This window comes from Schistocerca piceifrons, chromosome 6 (assembly GCF_021461385.2).
Source record: "Schistocerca piceifrons isolate TAMUIC-IGC-003096 chromosome 6, iqSchPice1.1, whole genome shotgun sequence".
NCBI lineage: Eukaryota > Metazoa > Arthropoda > Insecta > Orthoptera > Acrididae > Schistocerca > Schistocerca piceifrons.
Window position 1 is genome coordinate 122,927,629 of NC_060143.1, and position 18,671 is coordinate 122,946,299.

The window sequence follows — 18,671 nt, forward strand, 5'->3', positions numbered from 1 at the left end:
CCGATGAGAAAAGCAATTGGAAAAAGACACCTCCAGTTTATACAAAGCTGTCTCAAACTAGTGAGTGATCATGACATCAGCAGAAAGAGAGAGGAATTGAAGGAACAACTTTCTTCCTTGACTCCGAAGGAGATGTTCAAAGAACTGATGAATGAAAACATATACGTGTTCATAGTGACAGAAACTGTGAGATATACGGTAAATATAAAGAATATGCAGGATTTTATCCTCACAGTTGAAGAAGTGAAAGTCTTTGTCGAATTTCTTCTTTTTGCTGGCTGCCGTAAGCTCCCTTTTCAGTAGTTGCAGGGGCAAGAGTCTGGATCATCGACTGGTCTGGCCTTGTAACACTAACCAAAACGGCCTTGCTGTGCTGGTACTGTGAACGGCTGAAAGCAAGGGGAAACTACAGCCGTAATTTTTCCTGAGGGCATGCAGCTTTACTGTATGGTTAAGTGATGATGGCGTCCTCCTGGGTAAAATATTCCCCCATTCGGATCTCCGGGTGGGGACTACTCAGAAAGGCGTCGTCGTCAGGAGAAAGAAAACGCGTTCTACGGATCGGAGCGTGGAATGTCAGATCGGGCAGGTAGGTTAGAAAATTTAAAAAGGGAAATGGATGGGTTAAAGTTAGATATAGTGGGAATTAGTGCAGTTTGGTGGCAGGAGGAACAAGACTTTTGGTCAGGTGACTACAGGGTTATTAATACAAAGTCAAATAGGGGTAATGCAAGAGTCGGTTTAATAATGAATAGAAAAATAGGAGTGCAGGTAAGCTACTACAAACAGCATAGTGAACGCATTATTGTGGCCAAGATAGACACGAAGCCCACACCTACTACAGTAGTACAAGTTTATATGCCAACTAGCTCTGCAGATGATGAAGAAATTGAAGAAATGTATGATGAAATAAAAGAAATTATTCAGATAGTGAAGGGAGACGAAAATTTAATAGTCATGGGTGACAGGAATTCGGTAGTAGGAGAAGGGAGAGAAGGAAACGTAGTAGGTGAATATGGATCAGGGCTAAGACATGAAAGAGGAAGCCGCCTGATATTCTGCACAGAGCACATCTAAATCATAGCTAACACTTGGTTCAAGAATCATAAAAGAAGGTTGTATACATGGAAGAAGCCTGGAGATATTGACAGGTTTCAGATAGATTTATATAATGGTAAGACAGAGATTTAGGAAAAAGGTTTTAAATTGTAAGACTTTTCCAGGGGCAGATGTGGACTCTGACCACAATCTATTGGTTATGAACTGTAGATTAAAACTGAAGAAACTGCAAAAAGGTGGGAATTTAAGGAGATGGGACCTGGATAAACTGAAAGAACCAGAGGTTGTACAGAGTTTCAGCGAGAGCATAAGGGAACAATTGACAGGAATGGGGGAAAGAAATACAATAGAAGACGAATGGGTAGCTTTGAGAGATGAAGTAGTGAAGGCAGAAGAGGATCTAGTAGGTAAAAAGACGAGGGCTAGTAGAAATCCTTGGGTAACAGAAGAAATATTGAATTTAATTGATGAAAGGAAAAATATAAAAATGCAGTAAATGAAGCAGGCAAAAAGAAATACAAACATCTCAAAAATGAGATCGACAGGAAGTGCAAAATGGCTAAGCAGGGATGGCTAGAGGACAAATGTAAGGATGTAGAGGCTTATCTCACTAGGGGTAAGATAGATACTGCCTACAGGAAAATTAGAGAGACCTTTGGAGAACAGAGAACCACTTGTATGAATATCAAGAGCTCAGAAGGAAACCCAGTTCTATGCAAAGAAGGGAAAGCAGAAAGGTGAAAGGAGTATATAGAGGGTCTATACAATGGCGATGTACTTGAAGACAATATTATGGAAATGGAAGAAGATGTAGATGAAGATGAAATGGGAGATCCGATACTGCGTTAAGAGCTAGACAGAGCATTGAAAGACCTGAGTCGAAACAAGGCCCCGGGAGTAGATAACATTCCATTAGAACTACTGACAGCCTTGGGCGAGCCAGTCCTGCCAAAACTCTACCATCTGGTGAGCAAGATGTATGAGACAGGCGAAATACCCTCGGACTTCAAGAAGAATATAATAATTCCAATCCCAAAGAAAGCAGGTGCTGAAAGATGTGAAAATTACCGAACTATCAGTTTAATAAGACACGGATGCAAAATACTAATGCGAACTCTTTACAGGCGAATGGAAAAACTGGTAGAAGCCGACCTCGGGGAAGATCAGTTTGGATTCCGTTGAAATGTTGGAACACGTGAGGCAATACTGACCTTACGACTTATCTTAGAAGAAAATTTAAGGAAAGGCAAACCTACGTTTCTAGCATTTGTAGACTTAGAGAAAGCTTTTGACAATGTTGACTGGAATACTCTCTTTCAAATTCTGAAGGTGGCAGGGGTAAAATACTGGGAGCGAAAGGCTATTTACAATTTGTACAGAAACCAGAGGGCAGTTATAAGAGTTGAGGGGCATGAAAGGGAAGCAGTGGTTGGGAAGGGAGTGAGACAGGGTTGTAGCCTATCCCCGATGTTGTTCAATCTGTATATTGAGCAAGCAGTGAAGGAAACAAAATAAAAATTTGGAGTAGGTATTAAAATCCATGGAGAAGAAATAAAAACTTTTGAGGTTCGCCGATGACATTGTAATTCTGTCAGAGACAGCAAAGGACTTGGAAGAGCAGTTGAATGGAATGGATTGTGTCTTGAAAGGAGGATATAGGATGATCAACAACAAAAGCAAAACGAGGATAATGGAATGTAGTCGAATTAAGTTGGGTGATGCTGCATGAATTAGATTAGGAAATGAGACACTTAAAGTAGTAAAGGAGTTTTGCTATTTGGGGAGCAAAATAACTGATGATGGTCGAAATAGAGAGGATATCAAATCTAGACTGGCAACGGCAAGGAAAGCGTTTCTGAAGAAGAGAAATTTGTTAACATCGAGGTTAGATTTAAGAGCCAGGAAGTCGTTTCTGAAAGTATTTGTATGTAGCGTAGCCATGTATGGAAGTGAAACATGGACGATAAATAGTTTGGACAAGAAGAGAATAGTAGCTTTCGAAATGTGGTGCTACAGAAGAATGCTGAAGATTAGATGGGTAGATCACTTAACTAATGAGGAGGTATTGAATAGGATTGGGGAGAAGAGAAGTTTGTGGCACAACTTGACTAGAAGAAGGGATCGATTGGTTGGACATGTTCTGAGGTATCGAGGGATCACCAATTTAGTATTGGAGGGCAGTGTGGAGGGTAAAAATCGTAGAGGGAGACCAAGAGGTGAATACACTAAACAGATTCAGAAGGATGTAGGTTGCAGTAGGTTCTGGGAGATGAAGAAGCTTGCACAGGATAGAGTAGCATGGAGAGCTGCATCAAACCAGTCTCAGGACTGAAGACCACAACAACAACAACATCTTCGATAAAATAGGTTTGCTTTAATTGGTGAATTTCTAATGTCTGGTATATATTTTTTTGACGTTTCTTTCAGGGATCCAGTTTTTAACGAAATTACCTTCTAGGTAGTTATTTTCCTGTGCCTTGCCTTCTGAAAATAAATGATATTCTGAAGTGGTATTTCTGATTGTTTGCAATTTTATTTCATTTTTGTTTTCTTTTTCTTTCACTTCCACTATGTGTTGTTTCTCTCCTCAAGTTTCGTACATTAATGTGCTATTGCGCCCTTACGTTCCTGATTTTTATACACAATTAGGGGTGGCGGATCCACTGTATATCAAATGTGCGTTGGCACATTCTGTTTTCATGTTAGTGCCACGGAAATCTGATTGCCTACCATGTCATTCTGCCGTTGTAACTTTAATATTTTAATGTACTGCATATGCCTATATGTAACTGGTCAAATCTGATATTTGGCTTATCTCTTAGGCACCTGTGGTCTAGGTGTAACGTCTTTGATTAGTAATCAAAACGTCCTCAGTCCCGAGGATTTAACCCCAAACCGCTTAAATTTTGAATAAAAGTTATCAGCAATGGCAGATGAAGACTTCTGGCATAAGAAGTCACCCTGATTCTACCAATGGCATTGTCGAACGGGGTGGAGGCGGACAAAAGTTCAGGGCACTCTCTTGCCCAAGGCATGGGAAACTACCCCTGAAGGCAGGACCGGCAATGATTAGTTCTATGATGATGCAAAAGGCAATGGAAACCACTGCATTAAGGGCACACCATGTGTATCCACAGGACATGTACCCCGTAATTTAAGAAGTGTCATGATGATATCTCTAATGGCAAAAGATACCGGACTAGTCCCCCATTCAAGATCTCTGGGAGGGGACTGCCAATGGAGAGGTGACCATGACAATAAGATTATATAACTAATGAAAAAGTAATATTCTAAAAGTCGGGGCACAGAATATCAGATGTTTGAACATGGTAGGAAAGCTAGCAAACCTGAAAAGAAAAATACTAAGGCTCAATCTAGACGTAGTGAGTGTCAGTGAAGTGAAATGGAAAGAAGACAAGGCTTCTGGTCAGACGAGTATCAGGCAATATCAACAACAGCAGAAAATGGTACACCGGGCGCAGGATTCATTGTGAATAGGAAGGATGCGCAGATAGTGAGTCACTGTGAACACTTCAGTGGAAGGATTGATGTCCGAATAGACAGCAAACCAACACCGCCGACAACAGTTCAGGTATACAGGAGGATGTCGCAAGTTGAAGATGAAAAGATTGAGACATACATAGGATACTGAATGAGTAATTCAGTATGTAAAGAGAGATGAAAATCTAAAAGTCATGGAGGACTAGAATGCAGGTGTGGGAGGAGGAGTAGAAGAAGGGGTCACAGAACAATATGGGCTAGGTACTAAGAATGAGAGGAGAAAGACTACTTGAGTTCTGCAATAAATTTCAGGCAGTAATAGTGAATACTCTGTCCAAGAAATACAAGAGGAGGAGGTATGCTCGGAAAAGGATGGGAGATAGGGGAAGATTTCAGTTAAGTTAGGTCATGGTCAGGCAAAGATTCCGAAATCAGATACTGGATTGTAAGGGGTACCTAGGAGCAGATACAGACTCAAGATTACTATTCAGTAGTGATGAAGAGTAGGCTGAAGTTTAAGAAACTAGTCAGGAAAAATCAATGTGCAAAGAAGTGGGATATGGAAGTACTAAGGAATGAGGAGATACGCTTGAAGTTCTCTGAGGCTATAGATAGTGCAATAAGGAATAGCTAGGTAGGCAGTTCAGTTGAAGAAGAATGGAGATCTCTAAAAAGGGTGATCACAGATGTTGGAAAAAAAATGTAAGTACAAGGAAGGTAATTGTAAAGAAACCACAGGCAACAGAAGAAATACTTCAGCTGATAAGACAAAAGGAGGCAGTACAAAAATGTTCAGAGTAATTCAGAAATAGACAAATACAAGCCACTTAGGAATGAAGTAAACAGGATGTGCAGGGAAACTAAGGTGAATTTGTTGCAGGAAAACTGAAGAAACAGAAGTGGGTGTCCAAGGACTGATTCAGCATGCAGAAAAAATGCCAGAAGAGATAGATAATATTGCATCACAATTTCTAAAATCATTGGGAGCATTGGCAACAAAACAACTATTCACATTGGTGTGTAGAATGTACGAGTCTGGCGAAATATAGGAAAAACAGCATTCACATAATTCCAAAGACTGCAACAGCCAACAAGAGAGAGAATTATCACACAATCAGCTTAACAACTCATGCATCTCAGTTATGACAAGAATAATATACAGAAGAATGGAAAAGAAAATTAAGGATGTGTTAGATGACTATCAGTTTGGATTTAGTAAAGGTATGGGCACGAGAGAGGCAATTCTGACATTGCGGTTGATAATGGAAGCAAGACTGAAGAAAAATCAAGACACGTTCATAGGATTTATTAACATGGAAAAAGTGTTCAACAATGTAAAATGGTGAAAGATGTTTGAAATTCTGAGAAAAACATGGGTAAGCTATAGGGAAAGACGGGTAATATGCAATATGTACAAGAACCAAGAAGGAACAACAACAGTGGGAGATCAAGAACGAAGTGCTGGGATTAAAAAGGGTGTAAGACAGGGATTTAACCTTTTGCTCCTACTGTTCCATCTATAAATCAAAGAAGCAATCACCGAAATAAAAGGAAGCTTGAAGAATGAAATTAGAGTTCAAGGTGAAAGGATCTCAATGATAAGATTCGCTGATGACCTTGCTGTCCTCAGTGAAAGTAACGAAGAACTGCATGATCTGCTGAATGGAATGAACAGTCTAACGAGTGCAGAATGTGGATTGAGAGTAAACTGAAGAAAGACGAAAGTAGCAGAAATGAAAACAGCAAGAAACTTAACATCAGGAGTCATGATCACAAAGCAGATGAAGTTAAGGAATTCTGCTACCTAGGCAGCAAAATAAGCCATGACAGTCAGAGCAAAATGGACATCAAAAGCAGGCTAGCAATGGACAAAATGAGGATTCTTGGCCAAGAGAAGTCTAGTAATATCAAACATAGGTATCAATTTCAGGAAGAAAATTCTGATAATGTAGGTTTGTAGCATGGCATAGTATGCTAGTAAAACATGAACTGTTGGAAAACCAGAAAAGAAGAGAATTGAAGCATTTGTGATGTGGTGCTACAGAAGAATGTTGAAAATTATGTGGACTGATAAGGTAAGGAATGAGGAGGTTCTCTGAAGAATCAGCACGTAAACACTGACAGGAAGTAGGGACAGGGTGGTAGGACACCTATTAAGACATCATGGAATAACTTCCACAGTACTAGAGGGAGCTGTAGAAGGTAAAAACTGTAGAGGAAGACAAAGATTGGAATACATCTGGCAAATAGTTGTGGACTTAGGCTGCAAGTGCTACTCTGAGATGAAAAGCTTGGTACAGGAAGGAAATTCATCGAGGGCCACATCAAACCAGTCAGAAGATTGATTACTTAAAACACACACACACACACACACACACACACACACACACACACACACAAATGATGTCACCAATATAGCTAATATGGAATAATATGTTTATACGTTTTACATGGTTGGCACTATTTTGTCAAATATTACAAATTCTAAATATGTCAAACTATATTTGCTACAGTTCCTCATACTGGGGATCTCACTTGCAAGCCATCAATTTGTAAACAGAATTAATTATTGGATTGTTAAACAGCTCTGTTCTGTTGACTACAGAAGCCTACAATACATTAAAGAACATGTTCCCAACATCAAATGAGGAGACAAGAGTGTCTGTCTACAATCAGTACATAAATTATATATTGAATGTGCTTTGTACTATTTCTTAGCACTGTACAACTGTAGATCTGTGGCATTTTCCACATGTGTCTTGCGTGTGGTAAGAGGGGAGCGTTCATGTAATACAGTACGTATGATTGGTAGAGCTTTCTTGTGTAACTTTCACTGGCATCAGAGTTACTGTTACTCTCAACTTCTAATGCCAGTTCAATGTCTTTGTGGCATCTTCTGAACTTTGCACAATTTCTGTTGGTAGCATCTGATTTAGTTTTGTAAGAAATCATTTGCTTTTTAATGTATCCACTGCTTCCTTTTTGAAGCCCATCCCTCCTCCCTTCCACCACAATCTGTCACAGGGGACCAAAAAACCTCAACAGTTTTTGTGTCTCCAGTTGTCATAGTCACTATGCCACCAGACCAAGATTACAAAGCTGTCAGGGACTGTGTGGTGATTGTAGTTGTGCAGAAACATTTAAACATTAAAAAAAGTATAAGGCACATGCGTCTTTTTGAGGACAATACCATCAAGCCCCATGCAGGAAGGCCTGCAGCAACTGACAAGTTGTGATAGACTGTGTAATCTGCAAGATCTTTGTGACAAACCAGCACCTAGGCAACAGTTGTGTGATCACTGTTTTAGTCAAGGAGGCTGTAGAGTAACTCGTGTGCTGCACCTGTGACTAAGCAGGCCTATTCAGGATCTCGTCTGCTCACCCCGCATAGGAAGGGGTCTGGAAAAAGTGTGCGAAACATAGTGAGCCAAACCAACCAACTACCTGACTGGATGGCCGCATCCAGAGAGTACACCATGTGCAGTCAAAACAAAAAGAAGAAACAAAACTTAAATATTGCTGCCTGGACTGTTCAAATTCTCACTAACTCAGACAAAAGCAACCAACCACAATGAAGAATAGCTACTGTGGCACGTGAACTAAAAAGATATATCATCGATATTGCTGCCCTCAGTGAAACAAGACTTGCGAGTGAGGCTCAACTAAAAGAACAAGGTGGAGGCTACACTTTCCACTGGAAAGAGAAAGATGAAAATGAGCCTCGTATCCATGGGATAGGGTTTGCTGTAAGGAATCAACTTCTCAATGATCTAGACGAACTACCCTCGGGAATAAATGAAAGACTTACGAATCTCTGTCTTAAATTTGTGAACAACCAAAAAGCTACTATAATTCGTACATACGCACCAACCCTAGATTCAGAGGATGATAAAAAGGAAAAGCTCTACAACCGATTAGACCGACACTTGTCATATGTACCTCGATCAGATAAAATTATTCTACTAGGTGACTTCAATGCACGAGTTGGCAGAGACTATGCCCTATGGAAAGGTATCATCGGTAAGGAGGGTATAAGCAATGGGAACTCCAATGGATCCTTCTGACTAAATGCTCATCATTATAAACACCCTCTTTCGACAAAAAAATGAGTTTAAAACCACATGGCGGCACCCCAGATCAAAACACTGGAACCTAATAGATTACATGATTGTGCGGTCTAGAGATCGAGGATCATCGTCATTCATTTTGCATTGCTCAAATGTTTTCAGTCTAAACACAACGACAGTTACAATTTTTTTTTCATGCTGAGCAAAACTTGTTTCAAGAATTTATTCTCGTTGTCAGGTGCAGCATTTTCGTATTATTTTTTGTGATGTTACACAAGCAGAGTGACCGCTATGGTCGCAGGTTCGAATCCTGCCTCGGGCATGGATGTGTGTGATGTCCTTAGGTTAGTTAGCTTTAAATAGCTCTAAGCTCTAGGGGACTGATGACCACAGATGTTAAGTCCCATAGTGCTCAGAGCCATTTGAACCATTTTTTTGTTAAGTTGCAGCCTGCAAGCAAGCAACGCCAGAACAGTAACTATTTTGATGGTAGGGGGGGGGGGGGGGGAGGGGTTCTCTTTGAGATACATTTACATTGTTGATGGCATGTGCCTTTGGAGAATACTACAGTACATTTACACAATATGGAACAAATAGTCTCTGCTAATGAAAACAAATAAGATGATAACATTATGAAAAGGTTTATTATATTTATGGCCCTAAAAAGCAAGGCAGTAATAGTATCTATTCTCTTGACTAACTGCTGTGACTGACATTATAAAAGAAGAGAATACATGAAATTAAAGTAATTTTTTCATGTTTATGTAAGAATACATGAAAAAAAATCACTGAAGTGACAGAAGTCATGCGATACCCCCTAATATTGTGTCGGACCAACTTTTGCCTTGCATAGCGCAGCAAGTATATATGTGGCATAGACTCAAAGAGTCATTGGAAGCCCCCTTCTGAAATACTGAGCCATGGTGCTCTATAGTCGTCCATACTTGTAAAAGTGATGCAGGATCTTGTGCATGACCTGACCTCTCAATTACGCCTAGAGATGGGTCGTTCGCAAACTAAGGGGTCCAAAGGAACGGTTCACCAAGATGAACGGAACTAGCGAGTAACAAATTCTAAGGAACGATGTTTCATAGTTCACTCCAGTTACGGCTTTCTATTTATAGTTCCTGGGAACGGGAAATGGTCAGTCTCGTTCCCGCAATGGCACATCGGCCGGTCTTATTCCCACCTGTCTCTGTCTTGCTTGGCCGGACTCGTCCTTCTTCGCATGGCCACTCGTCACAGTTCCACTGCAGACTGCTCATAGTTAGTTCAGTATCAAGTTGTTGTTCATTTCGTTCGCTGCGCATGCCCATTCTAGATCTGTTTCAAACCTTTTTTGAACTCTGAACTTCTGGTTCTTTTCGTATTCTATTCAGCATCCATGACTGGTAATTAAAGTGTATTTTACAATTACGTAAATTACATAAAAATTATGTCGTATGCAATACATACATCTTTTCAGGTAACAAAACAGCATATCAGTTTACTTCACTATTTCAATAAATAGCAGAAGAAATAGTTGTAAACAGGCAATATTTTTTTTGTTATTACACGTCCAAAGAAAGTCAGCACAGCACACACGAGTGGCCATTTTCCATCTTTTTTTGATCCAAGGTAAAAGAGCATGTTCATTGTTATGGAAGGCAGACAGACTTACAACCAAATGAAGACCAGGCTCCATAATGGAGTGGCTGGAGTCCCATTTTGTAAAGAGAATATGATAACATCTACAATATTATTTCAATGGTACAGGGTGGCGCATGAAAAATCAGCCCCCGAGTACTAGACTGCTCATTCTCGCCCACCAATTGTCATCTATTGTTTCGAAGTAGTTGTTGTTGTTTGCCTTAGCTTATTTGTTATTTCTTCACTGCCTAATTAGTACATGTTTATCTATCTGCTCCTGGCAATCAACAAATCATGCGTAATTGGTGAGCAGTCTTTACTCAGGATCGGTTTTTCATGTGCCACCTTATATTATTTCACTGCGATGATTGAAAAACATTGCATTTCGAGGAAGGCACATACATAACATTCTGCTAAAGCTGACAATATATTTGAAACAAAACATTTTATTCAATCCTATTGACCAAATTTGCCTGCTTATTCATCTCCAATTGAACATGAACATATGTTCGTATGTATATAGCATTGAGAGATCTTACATTATGCCAAACAGAAACAAGACATAAGAGAATACTCCAAGAGCATCAGAATTTCGTAAACTGTACTAAAATGCACAATTCAGTTCAAATTGCACATTTGAATGTCCAGATTCACAATGACGTAGTCCCCTACCCGATATTAAGCTTTTCAGTGTGGTTTTCAGGATGCCTATTTTCTTGGAGTAACAGTACTGTATTATCTAATGTTTGGTTCTTTATTATCGCGTAATGCCACATGTGCCTGAAGATCAAAACATACAACTGAAATTCAGTGAACAGTTGAAACTAGCCAATAGTGTTGAATGAAGTACTTCATTTCAAATAAATTGACTGTCTTTATGGAAAAGATTAACAAAAGCCAAATTTCTTTAGAAACTGACAAAAATAACTTCATTGTTCTGCAAGGTGATTAATGCTCAATTACCAATAACATTGGAAGTAAAATAAGATCAGAATACTAAAACTAACAACACATTTCATTCTTTCAGAATTATGGGAATGTGTCTTAATTCACTTGATAGCCCCCACCCACAAAAACTCGTTTTGATTTCATTTGACGTGACAGCTGTAAACAAAGAGAAAACAGCAAAATCATGAAACGTAAATGCAGGTCACGTGAAGACTATCCCCGTCCCCCAACTACAAATCAAACTGTTCTGCACATGCGCAAATCTGGTTACATGGGCATGCTAGAAAAAATGTTTCTGGGTAACTTTTGGCTGCTTCATGCTGTTGCTTAAACAGCTGACAGCCACACTCCAAGTAACCAGAAGCGGGGAAAGACACTGCTCAGAAGCAACTTCAGTTCTGCCCGTGCACATAAGCTCACTGGGAACTGCTTGAACGAATCTATAGACAGTTGTGATATCTAGCTCATCAAAGGCAATTGGCTGTCACTAACTATTTCATAGTCTTCGACTTAAAACCTTCAACACATTTTGCTGTCGACAGACTCTTGTATAATCACTGTGTTTTGTTGTTTTAAATAGAGCATTTTCATTGCAACTTGTGTTTTATTTTGGTGTTTTTTCCCTTGTTTATGTTTTATTGCTGTATTGTATTGTATTGTATTTTTTATTGGCCCTGTTGTCTACATAGCAGCTTATGCATAAGACATTGGACAAGTCAAGTTATAAATATACAGGCTGAAAGTCATTTCAAGGCATACATATTTAAGGTTACAATAATACACTTTACACGTAAGTATTTATATAACACATTTCATAAATTTAAATATTCTTCAATTGAGTAAAAGCAGTGATGCTGTAAATACGACTTTAGAGATTTTCCAAATGTATTGACCTCAGTGATAGCTTTTATGTTTTCAGTAAGTTTGTTATTAAGCTTAACTCCCATGTGAAATGTACCTTTTTGGCACAGTGCTGTGCTGATTTGAGTCATATGTAAGTTTCTGTTTTGTCTGGTAAAGTGATCATGTATATCACAGTTTTTTTGCAGTCTCCAGTCCTTACCTATTACATTTAATTTAAAGAACAAAAGGGTTTCCATAATGTATACACATGGTAATGGAGGAATACCAGATTTCTTAAACAGGGAGTTTACAAGACTCTCTAGGCTTGCACCCAAACAAGATTCTAATGGCTCTTTTTTGTAGTTTAAAAGTGCTATTACCTGATTTAGAGTTTCCCTAGAAGGTGACCCCATATCTAAGACAAGAATGAAAGTATGCATGTTATGCATTTAATACTGTTTTCTAACCACAGCATGATTTTAATGAACAAAGAAGGCAACATGTTTTGCTCAGTTCTGCATTGCAATATGCTTATTCCATCTGACGTTACTCTGCAGCCAAAGTCCTAAGAACTTGGTTTCAGTATTGTTACCAACTGGTTCGTCATTGATGGAGACTTATGGGATAAACATGTCCTTGTTAGGAACATTGTGGAATTTTAGAGCAATGGTTTTCTTACTGTTTATCACAAGATGATTACTCTGTACCCAGCTGCTAAGTTGTTTCGTGACCGCGTTTACTGTCTACTGTAACTGTTTATCGTCGTCTCCTTTTAGTAGAATCGTGGTGTCATCTGCAAATATGATTGATTTGTGTGCATCAACATTTAAGCTTCCATCATTTATGTACATAAGAAACAGAAGCGGTCCCATTACTGATCCTTAGGGTACACCACATTTAATTTGTTTATAGTCAGATAAGTGACACGAAGCCCACACCTACTAAAGTAGTACAAGTTTATATGCCAACTAGCTCTGCAGATGATGAAGTGGATGAAATGTACGATGAGATAAAAGAAATTATTCAGGTAGTGAAGGGAGATGAAAATTTAAGAGGCGTGGGTGACTGGAATTCGACAGTAGGAAAAGGAAGAGAAGGAAACGTAGTAGGTGAATATGTATTGGGGCTAAGAAATGAAAGAGGAAGCCGCCTGGTAGAATTTTGCACAGAGCATAACTTAATCGTAGCTAACACTTGGTTCAAGAATCATGAAAGAAGGTTGTATACATGGAAGAAGCCTGGAGATATTGACAGGTTTCAGATAGATATTATATAATGGTAAGACAGATATTTAGGAAACAGGTTTTAAATTGTAAGACTTTTCCAGGGGCAGATGTGGACTCTGACCACGATCTATTGGTTGTGAACTGTAGATTAAAACTGAAGAAACTGCAAAAAAGTGGGAATTTAAGGAGATGGGACCTGGATAAACTGAAAGAACCAGAGGTTGTACAGAGTTTCAGCGAGAGCATAAGGGAACAATTGACAGGAATGGGGGAAAGAAATACAGTAGAAGAAGAATAGGTAGCTTTGAGGAATGAAATAGTGAAGGAAGCAGATGATCAAATAGATAAAAAGACAAGGGCTGGAATAAATCCTTGGATAACAGAAGAGATACTGAATTTAATTGATGAAAGGAGAAAATACAAAAATGCAGCAAGTGAAGCAGGCAAAAAGGAATACAAACGTCTCAAAAATGAGATCGACAGGAAGTGCAAAATGGCTAAGCAGGGACGGCTAGAGGACAAATGTAAGGATGTAGAGGCTTATCTCACTAGGGGTAAGATAGATACTGCCTACAGGAAAATTAGAGAGACCTTTGGAGAAAAGAAAACCACTTGTATGAACATCAAGAGCTCAGATGCAAACCCAGTTCCAAGCAAAGAAGGGAAAGCAGAAAGGTGGAAGGAGTATATAGAGGGTCTATACAACGACGATGTACTTGAAGACAATATTATGGAAATGGAAGAGGATGTCGATGAAGATGAAATGGGAGATATGATACTACATGAAGAGTTTGACAGAGCACTGAAAGACCTAAGTCGAAACAAGGCCCCAGGAGTAGACAACATTCCATTGGAACTACTGACGGCCTTGGGAGAGCCAGTCCTGACAAAACTCTACCATCTGGTGAGCAAGATGTATGAGACAGGCGAAATACCCTCGGACTTCAAGAAGAATATAATAATTCCAATCCCAAAGAAAGCAGGTGCTGAAAGATGTGAAAATTACCGAACTATCAGTTTAATAAGACACGGATGCAAAATACTAACACGAATTCTTTACAGGCAAAAGGAAAAACTGGTAGAAGCCGACCTCGGGGAAGATCAGTTTGGATTCCGTTGAAATGTTGGAACACGTGAGGCAATACTGACCTTACGACTTATCTTAGAAGAAAGATTAAGGAAAGGCAAACATACGTTTCTAGCATTTGTAGTCTTAGAGAAAGCTTTTGACAATGTTGACTGGAATACTCTCTTCGAAATTCTGAAGGTGGCAGGGTTAAAATACTGGGAGCGAAAAGCTATTTACAATTTGTACAGAAACCAGATGGCAGTTATAGGAGTCGAGGGGCATGAAAGGGAAGCAGTGGTTGGGAAAGGACTGAGACAGGGTTGTAGCCTCTCCCCGATGCTATTCAATCTGTATATTGAGCAAGCAGTAAACGAAACAAAAGAAAAGTTCGGAGTAGGTATTAAAATCCATGGAGAAGAAATAAAAATGATGAGGTTTGCCGATGACATTGTAATTCTGTCAGAGACAGCAAAGGACTTGGAAGAGCAGTTGAACGGAATGGATAGTGTCTTGAAAGGAGGGTATAAGATGAACATCAACAAAAGCAAAACGAGGATAATGGAATGTAGTCGAATTAAGTCGGGTGATGCTGCATGAATTAGATTAGGACATGAGACCTAAAAGTAGTAAAGTAGTTTTGCTATTTGGGGAGCAAAATAACTGATGATGGTCGAAGTAGAGAGGATATAAAATGTAGACTGGCAATGGCAAGGAACACGTTTCTGAAGAAGAGAAATTTGTTAACATCGAGTATTGATTTAAGTGTCAGGAAGTCGTTTCTGAAAGTATTTGTATGGAGTGTAGCCATGTATGGAAGTGAAACATGGACGATAAATAGTTTAGACAAGAAGAGAATAGAAGCTTTTGAAATGGGGTGCTACAGAAGAATGCTGAAGATTAGGTGGGTAGATCACATAACTAATGAGGAGGTATTGAATAGAATTGGGGAGAAGAGGAGTTTGTGGCACAACTTGACTAGAAGAAGGGATCGGTCGATATGACATGTTCTGCGGCATCAAGGGATCACCAATTTAGTACTGGAGGGCAGTGTGGAGGGTAAAAATCGTAGAGGGAGACCAGGAGATGAATACACTAAGTATATTCAGAAGGATGTAGGCTGCAGTAGGTACTGGGAGATGAAGAGGCTTGCACAGGACAGAGTAGCATGGAGAGCTGCATCAAACCAGTCTCAGGACTGAAGACCACAACAGCAAGTGATTAGATACAGTTTTTAGTTCAATATTTGTGTGCTTGACGCACACTGCCTGCTTACGATTAGTCAGGAAGGAACTGATCCACTTGTTGGGCAGACCTCGAAAACCGTACCTTTCAAGCTTTGATAGCAGAATTTTATGGTCACCCACGTCAAAACCTTTTGACAAGTCAATAAATACTCCTATTGTTTCCTGTTTTTTGTCCATCAGGTTTAGGATGGAATTGATGCACTGTTGTCGTTGACCTCTTATTTCTGAATCCATGTTGTTCATTACATAGGATGCTGTTTTTATTTATAAATTTCATAAGTTTGTCATACATAACTTTTTCCAGTACTTTAGAGATGCAGGAGGAAATTGTGATGGGTCTGTAGTTGTTTACACTGACTTTATCCCCTTTTTTATATACAGGAATAACTTTTGCTGCAGTGTTACCCTGCAGTAGCAGGTTAAAGTGAAATTCTTTGTTTGAGTACTCACCAGTCAAAATTGCAAAAATGTATCTGGAAACTAAAACAACGAAAAATGCCTGGAATCTAAAAAATTCCTCGGTTTTTCCTGGTTTTCTCGGGAATGAAAAAATTTTCCAGTTTTTCCCAGTTGTCCTGGGGCATATACATCCTGTAAACACCAAATTTGGATACACTGACCTAATGGATATGTTCATTATACATGTCACACTGATTTCTGCAGTTATTGCACAGAGTATTCTTGTCTGTTAGCACTGACAACTCTACGCAAACGACGCTGCACTCTGTCATTAATTGAAGGCCACTAGCCACTGAGTTGCCTGTGATGAGAAGTAATGCCTGAAATTTGGTTATCTCAGCACACTTATGACACTGTAGATCTCAGAATATTTAATTCCCTAACACTTTCTGAAATGGAAGGTACCTCTAATTAGCATTCCATGTTCAAAGTCTTAATTTTCATCATGTCGCCATAACCACGTTTTTCACCTCTTCACTGAATCACACGAGTACAAATGACAGCTTTGCAATGTACTGCCTTTCTATACATTGTGTACGAGATACTACCGACATCTGTGTACATGCGTAATTGTTATCCAATTACTTTTGTCACCTCAATGTATGCACCGATGTAGCCGATCCAACATATGCGCTAAATAATCCACTGTGGTCCACTACATAGGATATTACTGTTGTAACTGAAGGCATAGCTAAATACGTTTTTCAAAAAATTAAAGTAGAAACTGATGAAATTCAAGTAATACTTTACTTATTCCATCTGTTCATTCAAAGTTTCACTTCAACAACAAATAAACCTAAGAAATAAGAACACCACTTGGCATTGAAAGCATAAACAGAAGACTATTACTGACCCCGAGTAGCAAATGTACAGAGCAAAACATACCAGTCTTTCAGCTACACTATTCTGCCTTGGGGCCATGATTGCTGATCCATCCTGCAAGAAAAATTAATTATTAGCTTTTTTTTCCCAGAAACATAGCAAAGGTATTCTCAAGTTTGTCACATCTCGTCACACTTACTTCTGAAAATCCAGAGCTTGTGGTTGCCTGCTCTGAGTCAACCTGGAAAAGCAAAGCGATTATGGAGTGAAGTATTTTGCAACCAAATTAAAGTAGCCAACTTACACCAACATCTGGGGCAACTGGGTGTGAGTATACAAATTAACTGGATCAATCATTAGAACTGATAACATCATATTTTTTAAATTATAAGCTAATCAGAAATTTTGCATAAATTAGTCTATAAAACTAACTTCATTGCTTTTCTTATGTAAAGAAGAAAATAAAATCAAAGTCACACAGTTTTATGTATATGTAATGCTTGTACATACAAAGAATAGGAAACTGATCTAATAGCACTCATACATCAACAATTGTCAATATTTTTGTCCTAAATATTTTTCCACAACAGGTAAAAGAACTATGTGCTCCAGGGAAAAAAAGAAACTAGATGTAAATTATTAGAGACTTTTGAAGCTACTTCTCTGTTTACCATTTGAAATTTTTTTCCCTCTTGTCACTAAAAGTTACTTACCCATCAGTCACATCCTCTGAAACCTTGAATTAGCCTTCTGCATGGTAATTATTTCGTGTTAAGAAGACAAATACTTCATTATTCAGTCCCTGTCCACTAACAATAATCTCACAAGTATAATTAGAAGAAAATGGTCACAGTGCAGTCCAGATCCAAAGACTAAGGCAATAACAAATTTAACAACAAAAGCACATGAGTTTTGGCTTCATTTACTTGCCATAGCACACACTTAACATGATACATTGCTCCCTGTAAAGCGATAGAAACTTTTCTAAATTTCTTCAGTTTGTTAGTTGAATATCTCTAAATGAAGCTACTGATACTGATTAACACAATAAAATTAGTCTTCAACCTTTATTTTCAAAAAATAGAAACCTATTTAGTTCAAGTTGTCTGATGGGTGGATTTATTTTTAAAAAGATCAGTGGACAACTTAATGGTCTGGATTGTTTATTCCAGAAACACAAAATCAAATAATAACTTAGGTACTTTTTTTTTATCACATACCTAAAAGATCATTCCCTCCAACTTTCAAACAAAGGCCCCAGCAAAAATATACGTAGCTCACAAAATGCATAAGATAACTTTCTTCCCCAAAAAGGTTACCACCAGCCTACCTCTTCATATTATTATATTATGAAGTGCTGACGATCACTGTGGATGCAGATCTCCAGTAGAGGAAGAAATTAGACCACAACACTCAACAATGAGTATACTGACTAATGATGATGATAGTGTTTCTAAGAAGCATCATGAAATGATATATTGTCTAAAACAGATGATAATGTAAAGTGTATTTTGAAAATCATGTGAACAGCCGTCTGATGATGAACTTGCCAGTTCGAAACCGGTAACGGTGCTATTTACCTAAATAAATAGCAGTGTTAACAGTGGCTGGTTGCCATTTTCTTCTTTGTAAGAAGTAACCTACATTAATCATCAAATGACTTTAAATTCCCAGTATGATGAAAATTAGTAGAACAAAATTAGAAAATTTGTGGAACAAACAAGTGAGGATAGTAGAATAAGTAAGTACATTCAGGACAGACTGTAAAAATCTGTGTTAATGAAGTTCAACCACTAAGCCATCA

At 38.7% G+C, this 18,671-nt stretch overlaps 1 protein-coding gene across 3 annotated transcripts in view; it reads right to left on the reverse strand.

Moving 5' to 3' along the window:
• LOC124802713 (ATP-dependent DNA helicase DDM1-like) overlaps window positions 1-18,671 on the reverse strand; it is a 138,251-nt gene that overhangs the window by 107,852 nt on the left and 11,728 nt on the right. For all 3 annotated transcript variants that reach the window (XM_047263677.1, XM_047263678.1, XM_047263676.1), the window contains 2 exons: window positions 17,067-17,108; window positions 16,931-16,981 (listed from right to left, as the gene is read on the reverse strand). In XM_047263677.1, the coding sequence (XP_047119633.1) occupies window positions 16,931-16,981; window positions 17,067-17,108 (93 nt within the window). The remainder of the gene's footprint in view (window positions 1-16,930; window positions 16,982-17,066; window positions 17,109-18,671) is intronic.